General features: G+C 41.7%; 1 protein-coding gene across 1 annotated transcript in view; it reads left to right on the top strand.

The window, feature by feature from the left end:
• cntnap3 (contactin associated protein family member 3) overlaps positions 1 to 24519 on the top strand; it is a 103493-nt gene extending 78974 nt beyond the window's left edge. The window contains 8 exon segments of the mRNA XM_048234638.1: positions 612 to 830; positions 3782 to 4021; positions 4514 to 4738; positions 6237 to 6370; positions 7135 to 7222; positions 16632 to 16850; positions 20001 to 20072; positions 21409 to 24519. Coding sequence (XP_048090595.1) covers positions 612 to 830; positions 3782 to 4021; positions 4514 to 4738; positions 6237 to 6370; positions 7135 to 7222; positions 16632 to 16850; positions 20001 to 20072; positions 21409 to 21605 — 1394 coding nt within the window. The 3' untranslated portion in view covers positions 21606 to 24519.
• The last annotated feature ends 3001 nt before the right edge of the window (positions 24520 to 27520 follow it).

Here is a 27520-nt window from a genome sequence, read left to right as displayed (position 1 = left end):
TGTGTGGGTATAGTTTTCATATTGCAGGGAAAGAAGATGTAACATGTTTTGACCGCTCTACAGTGAACTATTACTACACTCTTGCCTCAGGTTGCATCAGAGAGAGATTTACACTGGATGTGACAAAGTACCTGAGTTGAGTTAGGTATTAGTATTAATGAATTCATTCCTAGGTTTGCTCTAACTTTTACAATGTTGTCTACAAGCGACCATAATATTGATCTCCCTTGTAGTTTAACTAGGACTATATTTGCTCTGTGCCATTATTGTTTTAATACTACACAAGTTGTCAAATAAAGAGTTATGCAAATTGTGCTAGTCCCTGTTGTAATTAAGACTTACCATAGCAATGCAAAGTATATTGATCACTTGATGCAACATCTTGCAATGCTTTGATCATTTATGTCTGGTAAAAAGGAGATTATGAAGCAAAGAAATGCAAAATATTCATCCCTTTTCTGTTTCTCTCTATATATATCTACCTGTCTCTATCTTGCTTTCTCACTATCTCTCTCTTACGCTTTCTCTCTCTGTCTGTCTCTCTCTCTCTCTCTCTCTCCCTATCTCCCTCTCTCTCTCTCTCTCTCCCTCTCTCCATGCTCCCCCCACAGCCCCGTTTGAGGTGGTCTTCTCCTACGACGTGGGCAACGGCCCAGTGGAGGTACGGGTGGAGTCGCCCGCCCCGCTCAACGACGACCGCTGGCACGGCCTGCGGGCCGAGCGCAACGTGAAGGAGGCTTCTCTGCACGTGGACCATCTGCCCGGGGCCACGCAGAGAGCGCCCCCTGATGGACACCTGCACCTGCAGCTCAACAGCCAATTATTTGTGGGTAGGAAATAGCAAGACGCAAGATACACCCAAAAGCAAAACACACACACACACACACACATACACACTGTCACACACAGACAAACATTTGTTTCATTAATGAAAGGCTCCTGTTCCTGTTGCCCTTTTCCCCCCTTGGCTTAACTCTGTGGGGATATGGTTTGTCTGGTTGGGATTAATGTCATTTTCGGGCGTGTTTGAGCACTGCAAGGCTGGCCTCATTGTGTGCAAGTCCTTAAGGAGAGAGGAGTGCAATATTAAGAAATGGAGTCATTTGTGCTGCTAGGCTGTGACAATAAAAAGAATGGTACAATCACTCTGCGTTTCCTAAAAATAGGCGGGCCCGGATGGAATACCAGGTGCAATTTGATTTCGAAAAATGTTCTCCTCGCTTTCTCTTCGACTCATACTTTCAGGGATGGATTCTGAATGGCTGAGTGCCGTTCATGCTCAGAAGACGTAATCAATGTGCCGTATCAAGTGTAGCCACCCATGACTTATTGGCTAAGCGTCACCAGTACTCTTTCTTGTCGAGTGCCTTCTGCTGTGATAAGCCCCTTGTTGCTTTCATATGGAACGCATAAGAATGAAAACTATCAAAGATGTTTTTATGTGGTGTGTGTGTGTGTGTGTGTGTGTGTGTGTGTGTGAGAGAGAGAGAGAGAAAGAGAGAGAGAGAGTGTGTATGTGTGTGTGTGTGTGTGTGATACAGTGACATTATTATACACACACAGGTGTGACACACACACACACATATATATATATATATATATATATATATATGTGTGTGTGTGTGTGTGTGTATGTGTGTGTGTGTGTGTGTGTGTGTGTATATACATACTTGCATGATATATACATATATCATGCAAGAGTAAATATATACAGCTTGTGGACTGCATGAAAATGATGGAGAAAAGATAGCTGGGTTTATGTCAACTTGTGGAAAAATACACCTTGAATCTTGCTCGAGGCTGTGGGATATATAATGCATGTTCCATTACATTTCTTTAATGAAAGAGATTCTTATCCTTTACTTAAGACCTGCACAACATGCCTTGTCGGCTGACACACTCTGATAGTTTCATTACCCTGTCGCGCACCCATTCTAGAAATCATCCATTATTCCATCTGTAGGAGCTCAATCGCACCTCCATCCTCCATCCAAGCGCCAGATCGGCTTTAGCATTTGAATAAACAAAAGCAAACAAGGCCTTAGGCGATCAATGGGCGTACAATAAAAACTTGATCTGTTAGCAAATATGAAATATATATCCTCATATCTGATAATACCGCTGCTTAAATGAGTTCTTATGGGGGAGAAGGAAGAGAGAGGGGGGGGGAATGGAAGCAAGATGAAAAATAGAATCTTGATAATTCTTGCTGGTACAGTGTGTGTGTGTGTGTGTGTGGGGGCTTGGGTGGATAATCCTTAATCATTACTGGCAGTGAATAAGAGACTACCAACCACCAATGAGCCGTCGAGAGGTTCCCAACTCTAGGCTGCTTTAAAGAGGATTGAGCTGGAATGTGTTCCATGCTTTAAGGCCCCTCAGGATCTCAGGTCTCACATCTCTGTAGTGTTTTGTGTTTTTTAAAGTCCATTCTACTCTGTCCATTCTGGTCCATCCTGTTTTTACCGTGGTTATTTCTCTGGCAGTTGTCAGTGAGAGGCTTTACAAGAGCCATTGTCCAGACCCTTCAAGTGCAAGCCAAAGGTGCTTGTTTATATTCAGATACTAAAAAACAAATGGCATGGCAGCCATTCCCAGCTGTGTGTTAAGCAGGTCTGTTGTGGGGACTGATGTGGACTGATGTAGCAATATGACTGAATATCCATACAGCCATGAGCCAGATGGCCTGATGTAGTCTTACTGTGATAGCCTATCTGTGCTGTGGTGCTCATAGCATACTTAGAGCCTCATTTCAAATTCCCCATAAATCACTAGCCTCGTGCTCGATACGCAAGCTAATTTCTTATCCCAGATCTCATTCTCCTTGCTGTGCCTATAGTATCTGCTGTATTGGTTGATTAAAGAGGTTTGTCTCTCATTTTGTATATGTGGATAGATTCCATATATTGCATGAAATGCCATGTGTTCCCACAGCGCTGCCAGGACACTCAGGCAGTCCCTTTGAACCCATAGCTCAAGCTAAGCTGTTATTTGGTTACAGATCATTGACTGGAAATGTGAAAAATGTTTAGAAGTGTTATTGTCATTGTCTCCAGGCATGCAGTCACATGAAAAAAAATGTAATTGAGCTAACAAATTGCATAGATGCCCTTGGTGCATTTACAAGACTGCAACTTCAGTGGCGTCTTCGGTAGGCTACGCAGTGTTTTGGGTGGACCTGCCACAACAGTAATCCTCTGTGAAGCCAACAATCAACAAGAGACAGTGTTTTTCAGTGACTCTCAATTACGGCTGCAAAGCGGCACAGCCGCACAGAGGCGACCGGCGAGCGAGTGGAAATCCAGCTCATCCTTGCCGAGGAAGGAGCGCCATTGATCATCGCTTTTGAAAGGAGTGTCTGAATACATGAAACAACGAGTGACTGTGGGGGATTAAGCCTGCAGCCACAGCACAGAGAGGGAGAGAGGGGGGGATAGAGAGAGAGAAGGAGAAGTGGGGAAAAGAGAGATGGGGCAGGCACACAAGGTGAAGGGAGAAGACAGGTGCCTGATAGGAGTCTTTCCGCATCTTTTTTGGTTGCATCTGTCCACCCACGGCTTTGTTTTCATCGCCTTGTCGTTTAAGCGGCTTTTGTAGTGTAACAGTATTGACAGTGCTGTGCTCCCGGGAGAGACGAGTGGTGCCTCATTGTGGTTCTGTTCACACAGGCAAACAAGGACAGGGAGGTGTTGGAGAGTTGGGGGGGGGGGTGAAAAGAAATATATCCTGAGATCTCTTTTTTCCCCCCCTCTCTTGGTTTGTCGGGGACAATCTTCCGTAGGGGGGACGGCATCCAGGCAGAAGGGATTCCTGGGATGCATCCGCTCCCTGCAGCTGAACGGGAGGACGTTGGACCTTGAGGAGCGGGCCAAGATCACCCCCGGCGTCCGGCCTGGATGTCCAGGACATTGCAGCAGCTATGGGGGCTTATGCCAGAATGACGGCCGCTGCGTGGAGAGGTACACAGGCTTCACCTGTGACTGTGGCCTGTCCGCCTACACCGGGGCCTTCTGTCAGAAAGGTAACTCCTCTCTCCTCTCTGGCCAAACACTGTAACACATTTAACACTCATATTGATATATACAGATATTTTTTATGCTGAGTAATACTGCAGTCTGATGCTTATTTTGGTATCACTTATGGCATTCTTAACAAAGAATCATATAGCCTGTCATCAGATTACCCAAACATATAATGTGACATCAGAAATCTACTTCATCACAGTTAGGCGTATTGACAGAATCAATGAACCAAAACACATTTCCGTTAGTAATCCATATGTGTGAAACAGTTGTAATTAATAAGCTATTGTTATAATGGTTTGAAGGCTCATTAAGGGCTTTAGTGCTGCTTTAAAGACCACCATTAGCAAAGCTTTATTATTTAGTGTTATTTTATTAAGTGTTATTATTAACATTTCAATGCACTGTCAAGTGATTATGCTTATGACAAAACCACATGCAGTTGTTCCGGTAATAAACAATTGGTTCTCATTGCAACTCTGTAATTCCAGAGGTGTCTGCCTACTTCAAGTCCACCACGTCGGTGTCGTACACGTTCAAGGAGCCTTACGAGCTGAACAGGAACAGCAGCGTCCAGGCCTCGTCCATCTACTCGGACATGACCCTGCGTGCCGAGAATGTGACCGTTGGCTTCCGCACCACTCAGGCGCCGGCCCTGCTGCTCTACGTGGGCTCGTACTACCGCGAGTACCTTGCTGTCCTGCTCAACCGAAATGGTCTGGAAAACTCCACCGGCTCTAATCTCACCCCTCATTTCATTTCACTGGCGGCTTTTGAGCCTTTTTCATTTGGATTAGCATGAGTCGCTGAGTCTCCGAAGACACTGTCAGGCTGTCAGAAGCCAGTACCGCTCAATTCATGTGCAGTAAATTAGTCCCTGCGCATTGTCTGCATTCTTAAAAAGGGCTGTTAAGAGTCTGGAGGAGACAGTCTGTTGCTCTGAAAGAGAGGTGCCATAAATTAGAGTATGCATACACGCGTGTAGAACAGATAGCTCCATAAACTCCGGACTGTTTCTATGGTTGTCACCGTTTTGTCAACTCCGAGGCTTATTAATATTCATTCCATAAACAAACAGCAATTAATTTACTCATAATGTTTTTTGAGGGGGGTTGGGGAGGTTGTTTTTTTGCTGAACAAACAATTTTTGTTTTTCTCATGGTCATGCCTAGTCAACAATTTCATGGATTTAAATCCATTAGTTATTAGCTAATTCCTCAGTGCCTTTGGCATGTGACATTGACTTGCTGAATATCTTTCATCAGTTCAGTTCTGCACTTTCCATCACTGGGTGTGAATCAACAATGATAAGACAGGAGCTTTTGTAATTCTAAAGCTTCTGAAGTATGTACGTGGAGTAAAGGGGGATCATTCAATCAGACACTGACCCCTTGAAAACGGGGCCATTTTCGCAGAAGAGCTGTCTGTGATCAGCACTGCAAAGTAGGCTGACTTTATCGAGTTAGACACCAGGAGAGTGACTGTCGAACGGCTTGATAAATCCTGAGCCTCTGTATTAGTTAATAGTTTGTTTATTCTCCATGCTGATATTTAAGGTCTAGGACTTTGTGGGGAGCTTAATTGCCAGATTTACTGGTGCGGGTGGTGACCTGCACTACGCCAGATTCTAGTTTAATTTTTCAGACACAGACACAGAATACTGTACAGAGTCTGACAGTATTTATACATTTAGGCACTTTTTTATGTAGGTAAAGATTAGTGTCTGTACCGCTGAGAGTGTGCTCACAGTTTTAATGAGATTGTTATCGTAAGAGAGATTTCATCTTTATGTGTGAGGGTATAATTGGTATTCTGTGCTTTGTGGGAGTGATTCTTTGAAATGTTTTAATTTTTCCATCCCTCAGTTCCCCCAATTTCTCTATTCCTTTAATTAGTCTTATGCTGTCAGAACACATAAACAGTAGATGAATAGGACAAGCATGAATGTCTAGTTCATACTAAAACTATGAAAATTAATTTGTTTTAGAATCTCAGTTATTGATAGGGGATTAATAGTAATCGTATTAAGTGACTGTTTTGTGCTGAGCTGAATACTACTGCCTGCGCTTTCATGAATGAGATCCTCTATTCCTGGAGTAAACATTTTTAGGATTTTAATTGTCCCTGTTCCTCACTGAAAGCATTATTGTACAATGGAGCTCGTTCCAGTCATGGCTAGTCAGGGTGTGAATAATATGTGTATTTTCTCTGTAGGACATCTAGATGTCAAGTACAAACTGCAAAGTAACAGGGATGCAGAAATCTTCAGGACGAGCACGAGAAACTTGGCTAATGGACAGCTTCACATAGTGTCCATCAGAAGACAGGCAGAAAATCTCTACATCCAGGTGGGGTATCTAACCGACATCTTAACAAGCCCCTTTAAAAAGCATTTGTTCTGTCATTCTGTTGACTGAACTTGCACTGCAGCTAATTATTTAATAATAATTAAAAGACGATAGAGAAACAATCTTTCCAAGAACAGCAGCATCTGGCCTGATGGATGAGCATATGGATTTAAAATATCATCAAAGCTACTGCACAGGATTCCTAAAACACAAAAAAAAAAAAAAAAAAAAAAATGGTCATCACTCATACGTACAGTACACCCACCTCACAACAGCCTGTTATCAATAGACAAACCAAATTTGAGCTCAAAATAGTCTTAGTATAGTCTTTTGCACAGGAGGTAACCTTTGCAATTAGTCCAAGCTTTCATCATAATCACATTTCAAATATGTAAACTCAACTAGAAAATCTGCCTTGGCTTGAGCTCTTCCCATTAATTGAATGGCATAGGCTCAACAGCTGAGGCAATGATGTGTTTAAAGCACTTTTGAAGAGCAGGTTTAATTAAAATGCCCTCCATGGTAGAGCACATCTGCGATAATTTGAATCATGAAGAGTGCCATGCAGTTCTCATCCGCTCCCACCCTCCCCAATGCATGCACACATGTGCACACACACACACACACACACACACACACACACACACACACACACATACATACACGTAAGCAAAGATCCTTGATTACTAGCTCCGCTTTAACCCTCTCTGACGTAAGCACTTCACAATTCTCTGTGTTTATGAGCTGCGTTTGCCCTCTGCCAGGTTGACCAGTATGAACAAGAGGAGTTCAACATCACGTCGGATGTCGAGTTCAACGCCATCAAGTTGGTGATGTTGGGAAAAGTGCACGGTGAGTGGAGGAGGGATTTGCTGTAGCTCAGACAAAATACCCCCCCCCCCCACCTCACAGATTCTTACTCCTCCACCCCAACCCCCTGCTTACCTCCCCCTTAACACACTGGAGTGCTTTTTGACAGCATGGCATTCGCCTCATGGCTTCACATACACACACACACACACAAAAACACAGCACAAACAAAAACAAAAACATTTCAGTGAAAGATAAAAGTAAGCCAGCGGTCGAGGCAGATGGGGAGAATCTCATAAGTGATCATGTAGTTAGAGGCGACCACTGGGCCTTATAGCATAACATTACGCTCTGCAGTGCATTAGGCCGCTTGTTTGTGATGTTGGGCTGCCGCTAGTTTGAGATGTGACATTTAGTGAGGGGGGATTGCTATTTCTATTTAGTGCAGATAATGCTTGCATTATGTTTTGTTTGACTGGAGCCAGAACTAGGTCACTCTAATGCGAAAACACATGAACACCAAGACTCAAGGCCCAGTAAATGGACTAGTTTTAATGTTGGATGAAGAAAAACACCAGAGATGTAATAATGAAAGTAAAATGCAGAACAAAAGGCATCTGTGATTGCCCAGAGTGATTTTTTCTTTATAACTTCAAATTGAAATATTCAGCCTTCATATGCAGTTTTAGAAGTCATTTATGAACAGTGTGGTCATTTTTACTTTAAAAAAAAAAAAAAAAAAAAAAAAAAATCTAAAGTGAAGTGTGATGAAAACTCATCGCACAAGTTTGATAGAAGCTATTATTATGGGTATGCAAATGAGGGAAAGATGGAGAGAGAGAGAGATGGCAAGATGGAGAGAGAGAGAGGGATGGATGATTGGGGCAGGAAACAAGACAGACTGATGAGCAGACATTACTATCCTTAAGGGAATACTACGCTCAGTCATACATGCATAATTCATGTTCTTGTTCATTCACTCCTTCCTATGGCACTAGCTGTTACTTCTCCGGTAACACACAGCACTTTGGCAGAGGTACAAGACACCTCTCCTCCGTCCATCAGAAGAATAAAAAAAGAGCTGGGCAGCTCAGGTTTGTTTGTGCTTACACGTGACTAGCACTTCATTTGCGCCGACTGCATGGGTAGTCTGTCACACCCGGGGCAGGCGAGGAGGTGGATTTCTTGCCGTTTTCCCCCGATCGAGCCCGCCATCGATCAGTCCGACAAATAGACCACTTGTGCATACAGAAATGACGGGGGTTGAGGACATACCCACTGTGAGGTCGACGAGCAGAGCTTTAGATTTGGGTGCACTTTACCGCAAACTGTAACATAATGCTAGCTGGAGCAAATTCTGAGTCTGTGGATTGTGGTGATAAGGAGTGTTTGTGCGTCTGTTTGCAGCTTTAGCGCTTAAAAAAATCTCTTTCCCTCTATTTCTCTTTCTCTCTCTCTATTTCTTTCCCTCTTTCCCTCTATTTCTCTCTCTTTCTCCCTTTGCATTAATCTTCCTCTTACCGTTTTATCTCCGGCCTCTCTTATCTGTCGCTCCCTCTATCCCTCTTTTGCTATCTCTCTCTTCAGTGCCGTGTGCCTGTCTACCGCAACTTATGTTTTCCTTCCTCTCTTTCTTCCCCTTCTCCTTAACCTCTCCTTATGATTCTCTCCGTCTCTCCAGATTTCTCTTGCATTTCTGCGCTCTATTTGCTGTGCGGTCTGTTTATCACAACATCAGTCTTCCTCCCTGTGTCCTCATCTCCTCTCACATTGCAGCTCGCTTTCTTCCGCCCTTCTATCTCACTATTGAACCTGACTGTATAAACTACTTATTACCATGTTCTCTCTCTCTCTCTATCTCTCTCTCTCTCATGCTCTTTCCCTCTCTCTCTCTCAATATAATTCAATTCAATTCAAGGTTGCTTTATTAGCATGACTGTAAGTAAGTACAGTGTTGCCAAAGCACAATTAAAACAGCATAACAATTAGAACATTGACAGCATTACAGGAAACAGTAACATGAAAAATTGTGTATATACCCTCACTTTCTCTCTCTTTTTCCACACACACACACACACACACACACACATATGCATGTGATCACACACACACACACACGGGCAGCATACACATTATAATACATTGGATTAATTACAGACATTAGGTCGGGTATTGTGGCAAAGTGTCCGACTCACTGTCCCTCATGTCGTGGCAAGCTGTAACGTATTTTGCAGCCAGCGGAGCAGTCAATCCTTCTCCTAGCAGGTGGGCCAATTCATCACAGTCTTTAAAGGAGCTAAAATTTGGAATTTTATTTGAGAATTGTAAAAAATATATTTTTCTAATCTGTTCAAACTTTGGACAGTATAGGAGAAAGTGCATCTCTGTTTCAACCTCACCAGTCATACAGTGACCACAGAGCCACTGCTCTTTGGGAAGCCATGATTTTTTGTACCGGCCTTTCTCTATGGCAAGGCTGTGGTCACTTAGCCTGTACTTGGTAAGAATCTGTCTCTGCTTTGTATCTCTGATGGTGGAGAGGTACTCTGCCAATTCATAATCTCGTTTTAGTGACAAGTAACATTCTAATTTGGATTGTGATTTTGTTTGATCATCCCAATGTTCCAGATACTTATTCTTACTTTGATTCATAATTTGTTTTACTTTGATCTGATTTTGAAAAGCAGTGCTGGTCTGAGATCGATGGGTTAGAGTATTAGTTAACTTCAGAACCAACTGGCAAAGGGGACTGGTTTTAGGGCTGACCTCTTGGGTTTTGTATGCTTGAAACTGTATGGTGTTCTCGTCACTAGAATTTAGGTGGATCCAGAATTTTAAAGATCGTTTTTGTATATTTAATGCCAATGGGAATCTGCCTAATTCTGCCCTGCATGCATTTGTTGGTGTTTTCTCTCTCTCTCTCTCTCTCTCTCTCTCTCTCTCTATCTCCCTCTCTCTCTCTCTCATGCTCTTTCTCTCTCTCTCTCTCTCTGAGTGGGTGTGGCGTTTGTGAGTGCGGGAGCGTTTGAACACTGTTGGTTTGGTGTGAGTGTTTTCTCCACCTTCTATCCTTTATCTTTTCTTTTTTTTTTTTGTTTCATGGTTTAATTTTTTCCCTTACTTTTGTATTTGTTATAGTGTTTTTTCTCAGTTATTTTCGCTTAGGGTGTTTTTACACCCAGCGTAGTCGCTGGGTGTGTATCCCTTTGTTTAGGAAGCAATGGCGTTTGAAAACTTAAGTCGGCGGCATGCAATTAAAATTGCTGCAAGCGCTGATATTTCAGTTGAGGAATGCGGTTTAGAAGTAGGTAATGTTGTAGGTCATGATAGTGTTGTATCAGCTTCAAGGATGAATGGATCCGTTGTCCTTTTTCTGGACAGTGTTGACAAAGTGAATACGCTTGTAACTCAGGGTGTTGTTATCAAAGACACTTTTTTAAATGTTCTTCCACTGGTGACCCCTGCTAAACGTATAACATTGTCAAATGTACCACCGTTTATAAAAGATGAAATTTTGGAACGTGAATTGGCAAGGTTTGGACAAATTATGTCATCAATTAAGAAAGTTCCCCTTGGTTGTAAATCTCCGCTTTTGAAACATGTCGTGTCTTTTAGGAGGCATGTTTATATGATTTTGAAAGACTATTCAAGCGAACTTAATGTGGCTTTTAAGTTCAAAATTGACAAATTTGACTACGTTGTTTTTGCTACAACTGAGTCAATGAAATGTTTTGGGTGTGGGAAGGAAGGCCATCTTATTCGGTCTTGTCCAGAGAAAAAGATACCTGCGGCCCAAAACGCGCCGGTTAACGGAGAAGGCGAATGTGTCAGTGATCATAGCAGAGGTGCAGGAGGAGATAAAGAGACTGGGCCGGTTAATGGAGAAGGAAACAAAGTTAATGGTGAGCATAACGAAGGAGATAAGGAGACTGAACCGTCCAGCGACCCGGTGGTTGCAGGAGCACCGACAGCTTACCGGGTAGGTAAAGATAATATATCTAATGCTGGTGGGAATGAGGAGAATAGCGAAAATGCACAATCAAGTAATGATAACATAAAATGATATTATGACTGTTATGATGGAAAAAATAACGAATGACTTGATGGATGGCAAAGACAGAATCACAGCTCAGGATGCAGAGCCAGTTTTGTGCGCTAATGAGTTAATGGAGACGGATGATAAGGTATTCAAAGCTCCACTTGTCAAAAGAAAGAAACCTGGTGGTAGGCGTCCTAGGGCGCAAAAAGGTTGCTAGTGCGTCTACTACGGAGAACATAATTGATGACATGGTTGCTAGGAATGCTGACACAGAGAATGATTCGCCAGACTCTATCGTGTTCTCCCCTCTAGCGGGAGCCGGAGTATATACATTGAACATGATCAAAAGTTTTCTTGACTCCACAAAGAATGCTAGAGGGGTTCGAGTGGAAGACCATTTTCCAGATGCAAAGGTTTTGTGAGATCAGTTCAGCACTTAAGGAGTTTAGGAAGTTTCACTGATCAAGAGGTTCATAGACTAAGGAAATTCTGACCAAATTAAATCAACAAATCGATGATAGTGACAGTGAGACCGCATAACTCTCTTTTTCTGTTTTTGTTCTTTTGTTTATTGATTTGTTTTCACGCTCTTCTATCAATGAGTAATTTTAAAATAGCAACTTTAAAAACATCAATGGTACAAGGGACCGAGGAAAAGAGTACAGCTTTTTGAATTGTTAAAACAAAAGCATATTGATGTTATGTTTATTCAAGAAACACATAGTGATGATATGAATGCTGCTGAATGGGTTAGAGAATGGGAAGGTAAAACTTTTTCAGCCATAAAACTCTGTGAGTGGAGGAGTAGGTTTGCTCTTTCTCTAGAAGTTTTGTTCCTTCCTCTTATGCTGTTGAGAGTATAGTAGAGGGACCTAACTTTAAAAATCAGAGCAGTTTTTGAGCATAATGTTTTGTTTTTGTGTGTGTTTATGCACCTTCATCTGGGTTTGATCGGATGTTGTTTTTGACCAATTATGTAATGCATTGAATAATTGTAACAAAGATGAATATTTAGTTTTAGCAGTAGGATTTTAATTGTACGGAGACAAATCTTGATAGGGATCATCTTGAGCCACATAGTGCTTCACGAGAAAAACTTGTTGAGATGATTAACAAACATGAACTAAGTGATATCTGGAGGAATTTCAATAACCAAAGACAGTATACATGGGCACATGCTAGGGGTAATGTTTTGTCTCTGGCTAGGCTTGATAGAGTGTACAGTTTTAAGCATCATCGTGAATATTTTTCAGAATTGTAATATTATTCCAGTTACATTGTTGACCACAGCATGGTGCAAAGTGTAATTGGCATGAGACATATAAAGCCAATGAGTGCATATTGGCACTTAAATACAACTCTACTGAGTGACACACATTTTAAAGATGTTTTTATTTTTTTTGGAATGATTTTAGAAAACAAAGTCCCCATTTAAGTCTTTACAACAATGGTGGGATTTTGGAAAGATTCATATTAAACAGCTGTGTCAGCAATATACTTGCAACGTCACAAATGACATAATCAGATCTATGGATAGCCTGAGATGGAAATTGTGAACTTCAGATTTTAGTTGGAATCCACGGAAATTGCATGCATACTGAGGCAGCAAAGACCAAAAAAGTGGCATTGGCTGATCTGTTGGGCATAAGGGCAAGGGTGCTTGGTCAGATCTCTTATCAGAATGTAGCACAGATGGATGCTCCTTCCAAATTTTCTTCAGTCTTGAGCGGAAAATGGCCAGAGAAGATGCGCATGCATGCTCTTTCTGAATCAGGGGGTCTATCTGTAGATCCTGCTGAGATAAAAAATTGCCGCCAGTTTCTATGCAAATTTGTACACTAGTGAATACATTGAAAAACTGGACATGGAAAGGAGTTCCTTGATGATCTCCCTAAGGTCTCAGAGGAATCTGCCATAGAATTAGAGGCAGCACTATCCCTGGAAGAACTGACTACGCTTCTTCAGGGCATGGAGTGTGGAAAGCTTGGTCTGATGGGCTCCCATAGAATTTTACAGGTGCTTCTGGCCTGTGTTGGGAGGACCTGCTAGAAGTGTTAAATGACAGCATTTCCAAAGCTGGTCAGCTACCCACATCCTGCAAAAAGAGCTGTTTTAACTTTGTTCCCAAGAAAGGCAACTTGCAAGATATTAAGAATTGAGACCAGTTGCGCAAGTTGGAGCAGCCATTACAAACTTTTGCTTTCAAAAAGTCTAGTCATTGATTGAAGAGCGGGACAGGTCATTCATTCTGATCAGGCCTATTGTGTGCCAAACAGATCAATCTTTGACACATACCTTAATCCGGGATTTTGGAACTCTCAAGGCAATTGATTTGATGCTGGCCCACTTTCCTTAGATCAAGAGAAAATTTTGATCGTGGTTGAACATGAATACTTATGAAAAACTCTGTCAGCTGGTTCAGCTCAGGTCTAATCGCCAAGATCAAGGTCCTGTATTGTGACGCGAGAAAGCATATTAAAAATAAATGGTGGTTTATGCTCTCCATTCAAGGTCCAAAGGGGAATAAGACAGGGCTGTGCTCTTCGGGGATGCTGTACCTCTGGCAATTGAACTCTTTATACAAGCTAGAAAAATGTATTTCTGGTTTTGTGTGTACCACATTCCAATTGTTGTGTAAGTTATTGTCTGCATATGATGATGTGGTCATAATTGTTAAAATCAAAAAGATATTGAAAATCTCATTAATACCGTTGAAGATTATATCAAATCTCTTCAGCAAAATTAACTGGAACAAAGTGAAGCCCTACTAATGGGAAAATAAAACAGGGGGGAGACTTTCTTTTCCCTCTAGGCTTAAGTGTGGTAACCGGAGGTTTTAAACATCTTGGGGTGTTTCTAGGGAGACAAAACAAAATACAGTTAAGAAACTGGGATGGTACCCTTGAGAAAAAATTAAAGGCATTTAATAGATGGTCCTGGTTACTTCCACAGATGTCCTATCGGGGCGATTTTAATCTGTAATAATTTGGTGGCATCTTCTTTTGTGGCATCGTCTTATGTGCGTATTGACCCTCCGCCAGACCTGCTTTCCAGCATACAAGCATTAATAGTGGACTTCTTCTGGGACCAAGTTACACTGGGTACCTCAAAGTGTTTTGTTTTTACCTAAGGAGGAAGGGGACAAGGCCCTAGTTCACCCTGGCAAGCAGAGTTGCTGCTTTTCGCCTCCAGTTCCTACAGAGGCTACTGTATGGACCAAAAGATTTGGTGTGAGACCCCTGGCCTGTATTGTGCGCGGAGGCTAGGGGCTGGATTTGGATCTGTCTCTATTTCTAATGGACCCTAGGAAGCTTTCTCTCCAGAAACTACCTTGTTTTACTGTGGACTTTTTAAAGTGTTTTCTTTGTTTAATGTACATCGCGGAAGGAAATTCTACCTCCCTTCACTGGCTCTTGAAGGAACCGGCTTTGATTAGAGGCGCGACGCTTGGACATTTCCAGCGGGAATTGCCTTCCTTGGACTATGTTTTTAAACAATGGAGGAATCTGAACTCTAAGAGATCTTGTATGTGTAGTGCAGGTCCAAGTGTTAGCAATGTGGGAAATGTGGCTACAGCTTTAAAATAGGAATCTTTGCGTATTGTGACACAGTTGTTAGATAAAAGTGAGGGGTGCTCTAACAGAAAGAGAAAGTGCTCTTTTACAGTCATTTCACAGTGAGGGGATCAAGCTCCAGTTGTGAAGAGTCTTTCCCCATTGTTAAGTCTCACACCTGATTATGCTGGGTGTGCTGGTAATTTATTGGATTTCCACTGCTTTTAATTTAGGAACTTACAGATGGGAAAAGTTTTTATAAAGCTTGTGTAAAAGTCTTGGAACAAAACAAAGCTTAATGTAGGGCGATACCATGGCAGGAAACTTGTGCTTATGATGGTGTGAAACCTGCATGGAGAGCTTTATATAAACCACCTTTATCAAAAAAGTATGGTGATTTTGCAGTGGGAAAATATTACATGGCACAGTAGTCAACTCCTTTGTTTGTGTTTTGTAAATCCTACTGTTGAAGATAAGTGTCCTTTGAACCAGAAAGAGAACTGTTTTCATTTTTATGGAATGTGTCCGACTTAATTCTGTTTTGCCCTAGAGTTGGATTTTCAGAGGTTTTAATGTGGGATTTACAAATCAGTGTTTTATTTTTGGGTGTTTGTATTAGCAGAAGAAAAGTCACCAGTGTCAATTATTGAACTTTGTAATTGGGCAAGCAAAAGATGGCCATTATGGGATTAAATGAAATGCTATGGAAGGTGTTTCTGGTGTTTCTTGGTCAAGATTAGTTCTTGTCTTTTTAAGATTGGTGAAGTCTAGAATATTGATTGACTTTTAAATTTTACTCAGCAATGAAAGACTTTTGATGGTTTGAAAAATGTATGGGGATACAAGGAAGTCTTATGCTCAGTTAGGTAATGATGAATTAATTTATGGATAACGTGTTGAGCTAATGCTTATTTTGTCCTTTTATTTTTAGTCTTCTTTATTTCTTTTATCCCCCTTATTTATTTGTAATGCCTAGGAACTGTTAAATATGTACAATAAAGTATTTTGCTAAATTCTAAAAAAAAATTATCTCTCTCTCTCTCTATCTCCCTCTCTCTCTCTCTCTCTCATGCTCTTTCCTCTCTCTCTCTCTCTCTCTCTCTCCTCTCTCATGCTCTCTCTCTCTCTCTCTCCCCACATGCTCTTTCCCTCTCTCTCATGCTCTTTCCTCTCTCTCTCTCTCTCTCCCTCTCTCTCTCTCTCATGCTCTTTCCCTCTCTCTCTCTCTCTCTCTCCCTCTCTTTCTCTTTCCCTCTCTCTCTCTCTCTCTCTCTCTCTCTCCTCTCTCTCTCTCCCTCTCTCATGCTCTTTCCCTCTCTCTCTCTCTCTCTCTCTCTCTCTCTCTCTCTCTCTCTCTCTCTCTCCCTCTCTCTCTCATGCTCTTTCCCTCTCTCTCTCTCTCTATCTCCCTCTCTCTCTCATGCTCTTTCCCTCTCTCTCTCTCTCTCTCTCTCTCTCTCTCTCTCTCTCTCTCTCTCTTGCTCTTCCTCTCTCTCTCTCTCTTTCCTCTCTCTCTCTCTCTCCCTCTCTCTCTCTCTCTCGTGCTCTTTCCCTCTCTCTCTCTCTCTCTCTCCCCTCTCTCATGCTCTTTCCCTCTCTCTCTCTCTCTCTCTCTCTCTCTCTCTCCCCTCTCTCATGCTCTCTCTCTCTCTCTCTCTCTCTCTCTCTCTCCCCACATGCTCTTTCCCTCTATCTCTCATGCTCTTCCTCTCTCTCTCTCTCTCTCTCTCTCTCTCCCTCTCTCTCTCTCGTGCTCTTTCTCTCTCTCTCTCTCTCTCTCTCTCTCTCTCCCTCTCTCATGCTCTTTCCCTCTCTCTCTCTCTCCCTCTCTCTCCCACTGCTCCCGTCCTCTGTTTAGACTCGGGTGAGCTGGATCCAGAGATAGCGCGACTGAATGCTCTGGGCTTCACTGGATGTCTGTCTGTGGTCCAGTTTAACTCCATCGCCCCTCTGAAGGCCGCCCTGCTCTACCCTGCCACCAGCCCTGTGGTAGTCACTGGCAACCTGGAGGAGTCCACCTGTGGGTTCTCTTCACCCAGCCACCCACATGCCTCAGAGACCACCCACTCTCTCAAAGGTAATAATACACACATGCTCACAGGTAACAATACACATACACTCACAGGTAATAATACACCCACATTCACAGGTACTACACATACACTCACAGGTAACAATACACACACACTCTCACAGGTAATAATACACACACTCTCACATGCAAACTACACACTCTCTCAGGTAATACACACACAGACGCACATCCTCTCAATCTACTGTACCCTCTCGCACAGGTAATCTCCTGCAGGTTATACACACACTTTCTCACAGGTGAACTACACACTCTCACAGGGAATACACACACTCTATCACAGGTAATACACATAATCTCTCAGAAATGATACACAAACTCTCTCTCTTAACTACACTGTTACCCGGCTCAAAAGTAACAAAGAAACGGGGCAGGAGACAGTGTGACAATTCACGTTTAGGGTTTAATTACGTGAAAACATATCTAATCAAAAGGACTTTAACAACAACAGGACAAAACACAAAGCAAAGGTCCCGCCGCTTCTCTCGAAGGCCAGGCCAAATTTATCCGGTAAGGTGGGACACGCCCCGTACGCTGGCACACCCCTTTCCCGGGACACACAGGACCAGGCCTATAAGTAGAAAACAGCTGAGAGGCCAAAGTGGCCGTAACATACACAAATTTTGACAGGTTAACTACACACTCTCGTACACCCACTGAAATGCACACCCTCTCAAACTACCCACACTTTCACAGGTAAATTACCTACTGTACACTCTCAGGTAAACTATAAACTCTCTCACAGGTGAACTACCAACTCTTTCACAGTAATCTACTCACACTTTCACAGATACACTATCCATTTCCATAGGTAAACTACCTATTTTCTCACAGGTAAACCACCTACTCTCTCACAGGTAAACTATCAACTCCCTGACAGGTACCCATTCTCACAGGTAAACCCCCCCCACGCACACACACACACACACACACATACATACACACACACACACACACACACACAGATAAAATACCAACTCTCTCACGGGTAAACCACCAACTCTCTCACCATAGGAAACATTATTCTATCAAGGGAAAAGCACAGTCTGCATCCATAATATATGCGTTCACTCTTCGGTTTGACAGAGTACAAATTGAATTGCCAAACATAAGGCTAATAGTTCTAGGAACAAATGTTTTGGTGACACTTAATTTAGCGGTTAATATATTGTGAATTATTCATCATGTGCTAATCCATTGGTCCCTGGTTAAAAGGCTTGTTCAATATGCTCTTTATTTTATCTAACATATTTAGATTTTTTTGATGAATGTATGAATGTATTAGAAAATATAGTTGTTCACATCTTAAACTTGTGGGAAATCAGCTGAATTTGCGTTGTACCATTTATGCTGTCTCTGTGGGCTCGACTGTAATTAAGTCGTGCACAAAACACATCAGCACTTCATAATTAAGGAACATAGTCATTTTTTGTTGTTTTGTTGTTTTTTTTTAAACTAAAAACCAAATACTGCTTTAGTGGCCGGACAACAGTTCTCTAGTGGTTAACACAGACTGCCTAACCTTTGAACCTCCATCAGGAGGATGTCATGCAGCACAGCCCAACTGATCTCTGTTTATTCAACACAGCCCAACTGATTTCTCTGGAATCAACACAGCCCAACTGATTTCTCTGGAATCAACACAGCCTAACTGATCTCTATTTAATCAACACAGCTCAACTGATTTCTCTGGAATCAACACAGCCCAACTGATCTCTATTTAATCAACACAGCCCAACTGATTTCTCTATTTAATCAACACAGCCCAACTGATCTCTATTTAATCAACACAGCCCAACTGATTTCTCTATTTAATCAACACAGCCCAACTGATTTCTCTATTTAATCAACACAGCCCAATTGATTTCTTCCTCTTTTTAGTCTCCACTTTTTCTAGACAGTTCCACAAGTTCCAAGGTCAGTGGCGGATTAATGATTTGGGAGCCCAGCACAGATTTATTCTGGACTGGACGTTAGCCCTTCTGCAAAAAAAATTCCAAAGTCATGGTTCAGTTTGTGAGATATTTTACTGCTGTGGAAATTGCATCAGTGAACATATGACATGTCTCTGTTTTGGGGTGCTTTAGCCTGTGGGTCTGTGGGTCTTTGCCTAATAATCCATCTACTGTACCTTTGTCCAAGGTTGCTTGACCACACCTCTTCTCTCTGCCTGTTTGTTCATTACAGTTTGTTTACCAGCTTTTCTTGGCTCTTCCCCCAAAGTGTGATTTCTGCTGCTAGTACGACTCAAGAGGAGTAGCTCATTGAATACTCCTGTCCCTGTTAATTAAATCAGAAGCACAATGTGGCAAATCGCTGCTCATCCAGCTACACTGGCTACCTATGGCTGACCCGCATCAAATTCAAGTCTCAAGTGTCTTGCCTACAAAGTAGTCTCGGTTTCTCCCACCTACTTGAATGCCCTCATACAGACTTACACTACCTCCAGACACGGCTCCTCTGACGACGGCGCCTAGCTCTACCACCCCGTGCGCTCAAGCCAATCCAAACTTTTCTCATCTGTTGTTCCTCGTTGGTGGAACACACTGCCAGTTCCTACAAGGGCAGGGACATCCTTTTCCACTTTCAAAAAACTCCTGAAGACCCAGCTCTTTAGAGAACACCTACTCTCATAGCAACACTTACAACAAGTCTTACTGATCCTAGCACTCACCAGCCGTTTTAAACTGACAAGTAACTGTTAAAACAGCACTCACCGACAACACTTATTCTTACTGTACTCTAATGTTTTTTGTTTTTTTAAACTGTCCTAAAATTGTGAGAATTGTTCTAAAACTTACTGTTTACCATGTTGTTAGTCGCTTTGGCTAAAAAGCGTCAGCCAAATGTAATGTAATGTAATGTAATGTAATGTAAATCAGTTTATTAATCTCAGAGAGGCCACAGAGGCGTTTCAGTCGCCTCATTTTTTTTTTTTTTTTATTTTTTTTTTTTTTTTTTGGGACAAAACCCAGCCTGAGCTTCAATGGGCTCTTGTGGACAGGAGACATAGTGGTCAATGAGCCATGTCTTTGAGTGATTATCTCAGACCTCGGCACTGATGTTCTGTCTCTTTTCCTCTTTCCCTTTCTCTCTCTCTTTCTCTTTCTCTTTTTTTTTTCCACACGCCTGTAGATCATTTTGGCACACTAGGCACTGGTGAGCCAATAGTCAATGCAATCAACAGTGATTCTGCCTTAATTGGAGGTAATGGGAATTTCATTTTTCTTACTCCTATGATAGTGTTTCTTGAATATTATAATAGTAAAAAAGGGGTTGGTGAAAGTGAATAGTTATTATTAGCATTCTTATTATTAGTTTCTTCACCAGACAGTAACTGGAAATGATATGAGATTGGGGGGAGCCTTTAAAGGCCTTTTGGGATATAGTTTGAATTCCCCTGTTAATTCCAGTATGCGTTCCCAAAGTTGTCTTTCCTCCTCAATTCGATTTCTCAACTTTTCTTCCTCTGTGGTGACGGCAATAGAGGAATAGAAAAAGCCAAAAAATAAGTGAGAAAAGATTATGCCATCTCACCATCGGCCTGTGAATATTGCTGGAATTATTCCTGTGACTCTGTTAACCATCCAAGCAACGCATTAAAATGAGTTGCTGTTTCCCACTTTTTTTTTTTTTTTTTTTTTTTGAGAAAGAAAAAGTTCTCAAAACTTATTCATGAATCGAATGGATCACACAAAGGACACCAAAACTAATTAAATGTTTAAAGAAATAATTTGCTGATTAAGGAACTTTTCACCACTATCGCCAAATACTTTGTCCTCTTAACAGGCACAGTAATGTGGCATTAAATTGAGTGGAGATGTATTTTGCCACTCCAATTAGACATGTCCCTCTACCCGCAATAATTAAATGTGTCATGCATAGCGGTCTTTGAAAGAGGAAAAATATTAAAGGAGTGACATTGGGTAAAATTAAGCTTGTGTATATGTTAAGCAATTGTTGTGCCCTGTTTAAAACATCTATTTAAAAGCTCATTATTGTATTGATAGGATTATTTAAAGATGCCTCACAGACGTCATTGAGGAGTTTGATGTGCTACTTTTCAAAACTTCTTTATTGCCTGTCTGATTTTCTGTCTGAAAGCCTGGCACAAATTTAGAGAAAGAGGCTAAAATGAAAGGGGATAATGGCTAGTGTCATTGCTCGGGGAGGATTTACGAAGATATAAACAGTCTCTCAGTGCTTACTCTGCCATCATGGTGTGATACTCCTCACATGTGAAATTGTTTCAGTCAGTCATTGTATGATAAGACTCAGCAACAGTCACTGAATAGTGTGAAAAGACCTTTGAGGCTCCAAAATACCAACTTACAGTACAATTGTGGAAAATATCTCCGGAAAATGGGAAATAACAGTTGCAAACTGGAAAATAAAAGTTTCATGCACACACTGGTGGTTTTTAGTGTTTAGAAAAATGTGGCAGCTCTGAAGCAAAACAAAACAGTAATTTCAGCTCTATAGAGTTTTTAAGCCCATGGTGCAGTGATGAAACTGGATAATGATGTCGTTCATTTGACGGCAGGTGTCATCGCCGTGGTGATATTTGTCATCTTGTCAGTGCTGGCCGTCATGGGGAGGTGTCTGTACCGACGGAAAGAGACGTTTCAGACTCCGACGCCGAAGGCAGGCAAACCGGAGGACAGTCCCGAATTCCCCTTCAACAACGAAGCCAACTCTCAATACGTGCTGAGTGAAAATCAGAGGGAGCACTTCATATGATGCCCCCTTCTTACCCCCCTCCCTCCCTCCCTCCCGTCCTCCTTTGTGTTGGACTAATCCAGAAAAAAATCTGAGGACACAAGAAGAAGCCTTGCAGAGAGCCTAGAGACATTAACATTCATGGAGCATTTTTTGCATAAAACCTGCAGGAACTGTCAAATAGTTGGCGATGAAAATTGCGAGGACGCAGAGGCAGGTGATGAGAAAAATGTGTGAACAGATTGCCCATATAAATGATTTTCTATTTTGATTTTGTACATACATATGAGTACGGTAACTTTTTTGGCACAGTTCTGTGGCTTGAGTTTCTAAGGTGTGTGTGTGTACTGTATGTGTGGAAAACGTCAGAAATTGTAAATAGCCTTTCAAGATGTATATGTCTATAATACCTTTATAACAATTAGCCCTCTTTCCCTCTCTCCTAAACATGCACAGTCCTCTCCTTTGCCATCTCATGCACACTTGACACATGGTACACATACAGATGCACAAACATTGTGATGTTAAGTGTTTTAGTGATGCTGGTAACATATTTACAATGGGAGGACTACCTGCGTATTAAGTTCATGTTTGTGAGGTGCCAGGTGTCTGAGGTGAAGCACGTGGAAGGCATCAAAAATTGAAAATCTCCAATTTTTGAGTTGATGAAAAGGACTGTCATTATGTGCCGAGATGGGTGTTTGACAACCCCTCCATGTGAAACGCCTGAAATGAAACAGATGTTTTCCTTTTAACCACAAATTCAAACCTCCAGGTTAATGCTTGCCGCCAAAATGGTTCTGTGCTCTCTGCTCTCTGTGCTTTTCTTCTTCCAGCCGCCAACAACCACGTCTCACGCCCCACCCCATCACCAACAAAACACAATAAATAACGTTGTGAAGTGTGATTGTTGCCGAGCACAGCTTTAGCTTTGCAGCCCGCCACCTGCAAACAGTGTAACACCAGTACAATTTGAGAGAGGGAGAAAGAGAGAGAGCGAGAGAGAGAGGCAGAGACAAAGAGAGAGTGTGAATAGAAACACTTGAAACACAGACTTCATCAGAAAAAAAAAACTCGCTCTGATTGTTACCTCGCTATCCAAATAGCAGGAGATTAATCTTCAGAAAAAGGTGCTGTTTAGCTGACAGACTGAGTATAATTCCAGAGAAATGGGCTTTAATGAAGCCTTTCTAATCTGAGCGAGGCAGCAACGTGGAGGAAGACTCAGGTGCTGATAAATTGCAGGCTGTCGTCATATTACTCAGAATATCACATCAGCACTTGTCTCCATGCCAGTTCAGAAATCTTGTCAAGAACACAAAGGCGCATTACCTGTGAGAGCATATCTGATCTGTCTATGCTGACTGCAGTGGTTCATATCCACGTTTTGGTTCATTTAGCCAGCAGGCTGTTCAGAGACAGTGAGTGAAACAGGAAAAAAAAGAAAATGCTAGATTTTTTGGAAAATCTTGCGGCAGCCAAGAAGCCCCATGTCCTTGTCATGTTATTGAACAGAGAGACGAAATGTTCAGCAAATTGTCACCAATGATTCATCGCTCCTCACTTGTGCTCATTCTGATCCGCATGTCCCACATCTCTGTATTGAGGGACTAGAAGTGGACAACACAGAGGCCAATGATCACTGAGATAAACTGGGCTTTACTGACTCAATGCCTTGATTTTATATCACTCGTCTTAGTCTTGGCTTAGTTACAGTGAGCACATGGCTGATTTTCGCTCACAATTGTATTGTACTCAAGATAATCACAAATCATTTGACACAATGTATGCTGTATTTCTGGAAAGTGTATTATAAATATATCAAAAGAAATATGCACTTAGTAGTTTTATATTCATATGCTTTTGGTTTAGCCTATTGGGAAATGCTGCTTCACACATTCATGAATACACACAGACTTCTGCTAGTTACAACCGTCATAAAGTTCCCATTTAATAAAATCATCAATGAAGCAACATCAGTGTTTCTAAAATGCTGCTCAGCAATAGGTCCTTATATTTGGAAACAGCTGCAGCGTAATAGGTGTTCTCTGGTTCTCTTCTGCGCTAGTTTTGTCATGGGCTTTAAACAGCCGCTTACCCTGCATATTGACTAACACTGTCAAGATGCAGATGTGGTATTACTGAGTATTTAAATCATATTTTCAGGAATGTTGCAGATATGAAAATCTGGAAACCATAAGCTCTGCAATGCCATATTCTTTTATAGCCAGTTTTGCTCAGGCACATTTGCATAATGCCATTCCACATAAGGACCACTAAGTAAAATTAAGTTGGCAGCAACTACAGCCAATTATATTGTGAAACCACTACAAAGGACATGGATTTACATATTGTCTGTCCAACACTACAGTATAACACATTCAGGAGAGTTATGTGAATAGCTCCAAGTGTATTTCCATGTAATTGAATTTGAAATACTGACTTCATGCTAATTTTGCAACATTTTGATGAGGAAACTAATGTAGGGGAAAAAACACCTGCATTTAGTCAGGTAGACATAAAAGAATAATTACACACTGAAATTGACAGGTTACATCATGAACCCTAGCTGTTTCTCTTTGGTCGGTTTGCTTGGGTATGATGTTGTGTGGTTAAGTGGAGCTAGGAAAACTCCAGAAGCACTTGGAGAGAATGGCCTCCATCTTTCTCTCTATTATATGTTGCTTTGGTGTATGGTTTAAGATTACATCTGACTGTGGCTACACATTTTTTTATGTCAGCTGACATTGTAATGGTACAACACATTAGTATTTAATGAGATGGGTGATGTGGTGAGTCTTGAATCTGGGTAACAGTCATTAATTCTGTACAATGTCAAGGTTTTATAGTATCACGGTTGTTTTGATTAATGATAGTGTCATGTTCAATTATATAAAAATACAATGGAGAAAATAAACATTTCTTTTATCTGTGATACAATGTATGTTCCATGACTGCTATTATAGGGAAGAGGTTTGCAGATTACATTTCCGTGTGCAAAGAGAATGTATGTCAGATTTAGTACACCTCAAAAATGTTCACCAATACTGCATGAGGTACACATCTCAACCATTACCAAGGTTTTACAGTACCCATCTATGCTGCATATATCATTGTAGATACCATCAAGCAAACCTCATTCTTTAGTGTCATTACTTAATTAAACTGCATGTTTCTATCACTGCCATCTGGGTAGATCTTCTTATGTCCCACTGAAGATCATGGTGTTGTCTATTATTAATGGGAGTGCTCTCTCCAAGCCCTGTAGCTCTCAGACATAAGCTAATGGAGAGATAAGGCAACTCAGCATTGCACCGATCCCATGGCTCAGGTGCCTTAGGCTCTGTGTGCAAGTTTGTATATCGATTTAGAAATCTATATAACCATGGTGAAAATGGTTTGTCTGCCGAAGGAGGTGTTTGTTTTGCAGATGTACTTACTGGGCTCCTAAAAAAAGACAATGAATATATGTTGGCTGAGCACACATCAGCCAACATGGCTAAGTAGATGGCGGCAGACTCGTCATGTAGATAAATGCAAGAGTGTTTGCATTGATGTATTTCTCATTATTTTATATTTATACGTAATTTGAGTTTTTAAAGCAACACTATGGAACAATTGGTATTTAATGCCTTGGCTTCCATTTCCAATATACTGTATGTGTATTGACCTTAAGTGTCATTTGTCCAAGTTTCATAAAAATCCATGAGACTGTGGAAAATGTATGGAATTGTATCGGAATATGTATCAGAAAATGACGCTAATGGGTTCCCCATTGTATTGAAAAGTATTGAAAAGGGTAATGTTCCTTCATGATAGGCTACACCTGAGTTCCATAGTGCAATAGGTGTCCTTGGTCGACAGTGGCAATTTGCAACGCTTTGGTCAGATGACCATCATCAAGACAGTGCAGGATCTTGCTACTTATTTCGATATTGGTGACCCTGTGGTCCTTCTTCGACGCACCCGTCCCAAGGAGTTGTGCAAAAGTGCTCAACGTTTTTGGGCAGTGACAATGACAGACACCACTCTCTCTGTGATTAGTCATTGTCAACATTTATTTGAAGCCATTATTTTAAGGTAAAAAGCACATATTGTTTCTTTATTTCAGGGACTGAACAGTAATTTAGAGGCTATAGTGACTGAATGAGTGTATGAGACTTTTCTAACACCTGACACCTTTCCCGGCCCGATCCATGGAGGTGAAAGTCATACTTTGTTGCATGGTTTCTTGCAAAAATGTTTCAATTTCTAGTCTTTTTATAGAATTAGTAAAAAAAAAATACTTCAAACAGGACACAGAACCAAGACAAGTAGATTTGTACGCTTACATCTGCGTAAGACACTTTTGATGGACGGGTGGAAAGGCTCGATGAGCCTAATGGGTTTTTGTCGACATTCAAAATACTGGGCCAGAGAGATATAGTTGCCATGGCGCTCTCATAGCCTCCACTCATCCGTGCCCTCACATTTCACACTTAAAGCTCCGAGCTGCCGAAAGTCCCTGCCTCGAAGACCCATACATCTGCTGTGTGCTTGGTTGCTGGGCCGATACGCCTGGCGTGGACCCAAAACAGATGGCGGAAGGCTTGACTCTATCTCCCAGTCCACACACGGAGGGGCTAAGACATTGGGGAGCAGCAGAGGGATTTGGTTGCCTGAGCTACAGTAGGCCATGGGATAAAAATGCAGGCAGGAGCGGTTAGCGACAGTGTCGTTTGCAGATGCTAAGTTTGTAGCCACAATTGGGGATCACTCAGCGATCTGTCTGTGCCCTGGTTTTGAAGTGCGATATTGAACCCAGCCACCGGCATGTGTGACTGTGGCTGTGACTGACAAGGAAATCTGTATTCTGACCTTCCATGCAGTCATAGCAGCACATCTTTTTCATTTTAACTGCTGACTCCAGCAGGACTCTCAACATGGCCAGGCCCCTTCACAGAGTAGAATATTTATTACCTGGAGACCTTGTGCTCCTGATTTTGACACAGAGATGATGCTGCATACGCCAAGCAGCCTTGAGTGCCCTATTTCCTCTCCAGAATTACTAAATTATTAAATGAGCCTACACATTGCTCAAGCATTCCCCTGTTCAAGGCTGAACCTCTGAATATTCCAAACATACACCTGGGCCTGTTAAGCTGAGGAGGATGACGTAGGAAAGTATTCTGAACCTAATGTATAGGCAGAAACTAATAAAATGTATTCCCAATGTAACACTTCACTATATGGCATAGCTTTGTTCTGCCAATTCCTAAAAGTGATCGAACACGCAAGGCCAGTCTGGTCACTTGAGGATGGCACATGTAGCCTGTGTCATGCACAAGAGTGTGTTTCAGGTGGATAGAAATTCATTCATAGTCCAAAAACATGTTGTTGTAGCTCTTTGCCATTTTAAGCATAGACTGATACCATGTCATAATCTTCTCCTGGTTCCGTTTTGGTGGCAAACAAGAACATGGAATGTAGGAAGCACAATGTAGCACTCTGCACAGTTCTGATACAGGTTTTCCCAGAAGGAGTCCTTCCTGGATTAGCCTAGCGCCTCTGTGAAGTTGAGATGTTTAAACGCAGGAGGTGTTGTAGAGGGGGAAGTAGTGATGGCAGGAGGCTGAGGAGTTGCTGAAAGCTCTCTAAGCTCGGCTCAGAGTGACGCTCATACTTATACAAATGAGAGGATTACCAGTGATAGCAACTCAACAAGTTTGGATATATGTTTACATATCCCTTGACTCAGAAAGAGTTTAATCTCTTGGAGAATATACATTTGATTATTAAATGCCCCTGGAATGTATTGCATCTTGAGGAAATTATCTAATTGAAAACATTCTAGAAACCAAAGGCAGATGGACGTACAATGCATACTTCAGTGTGTGTTCTCTATCTTTTTTCATGTGTTCATGCATGAGGAGATTAAAACAAGTAGCCTACATTTT

The sequence above is a fragment of the Alosa alosa genome, chromosome 23 (assembly GCF_017589495.1).
Source record: "Alosa alosa isolate M-15738 ecotype Scorff River chromosome 23, AALO_Geno_1.1, whole genome shotgun sequence".
Taxonomy (NCBI): Eukaryota; Metazoa; Chordata; class Actinopteri; order Clupeiformes; family Clupeidae; genus Alosa; species Alosa alosa.
Note: the sequence above shows the minus strand (reverse complement) of the source record. Positions and strands in the feature narration are given on the sequence as shown.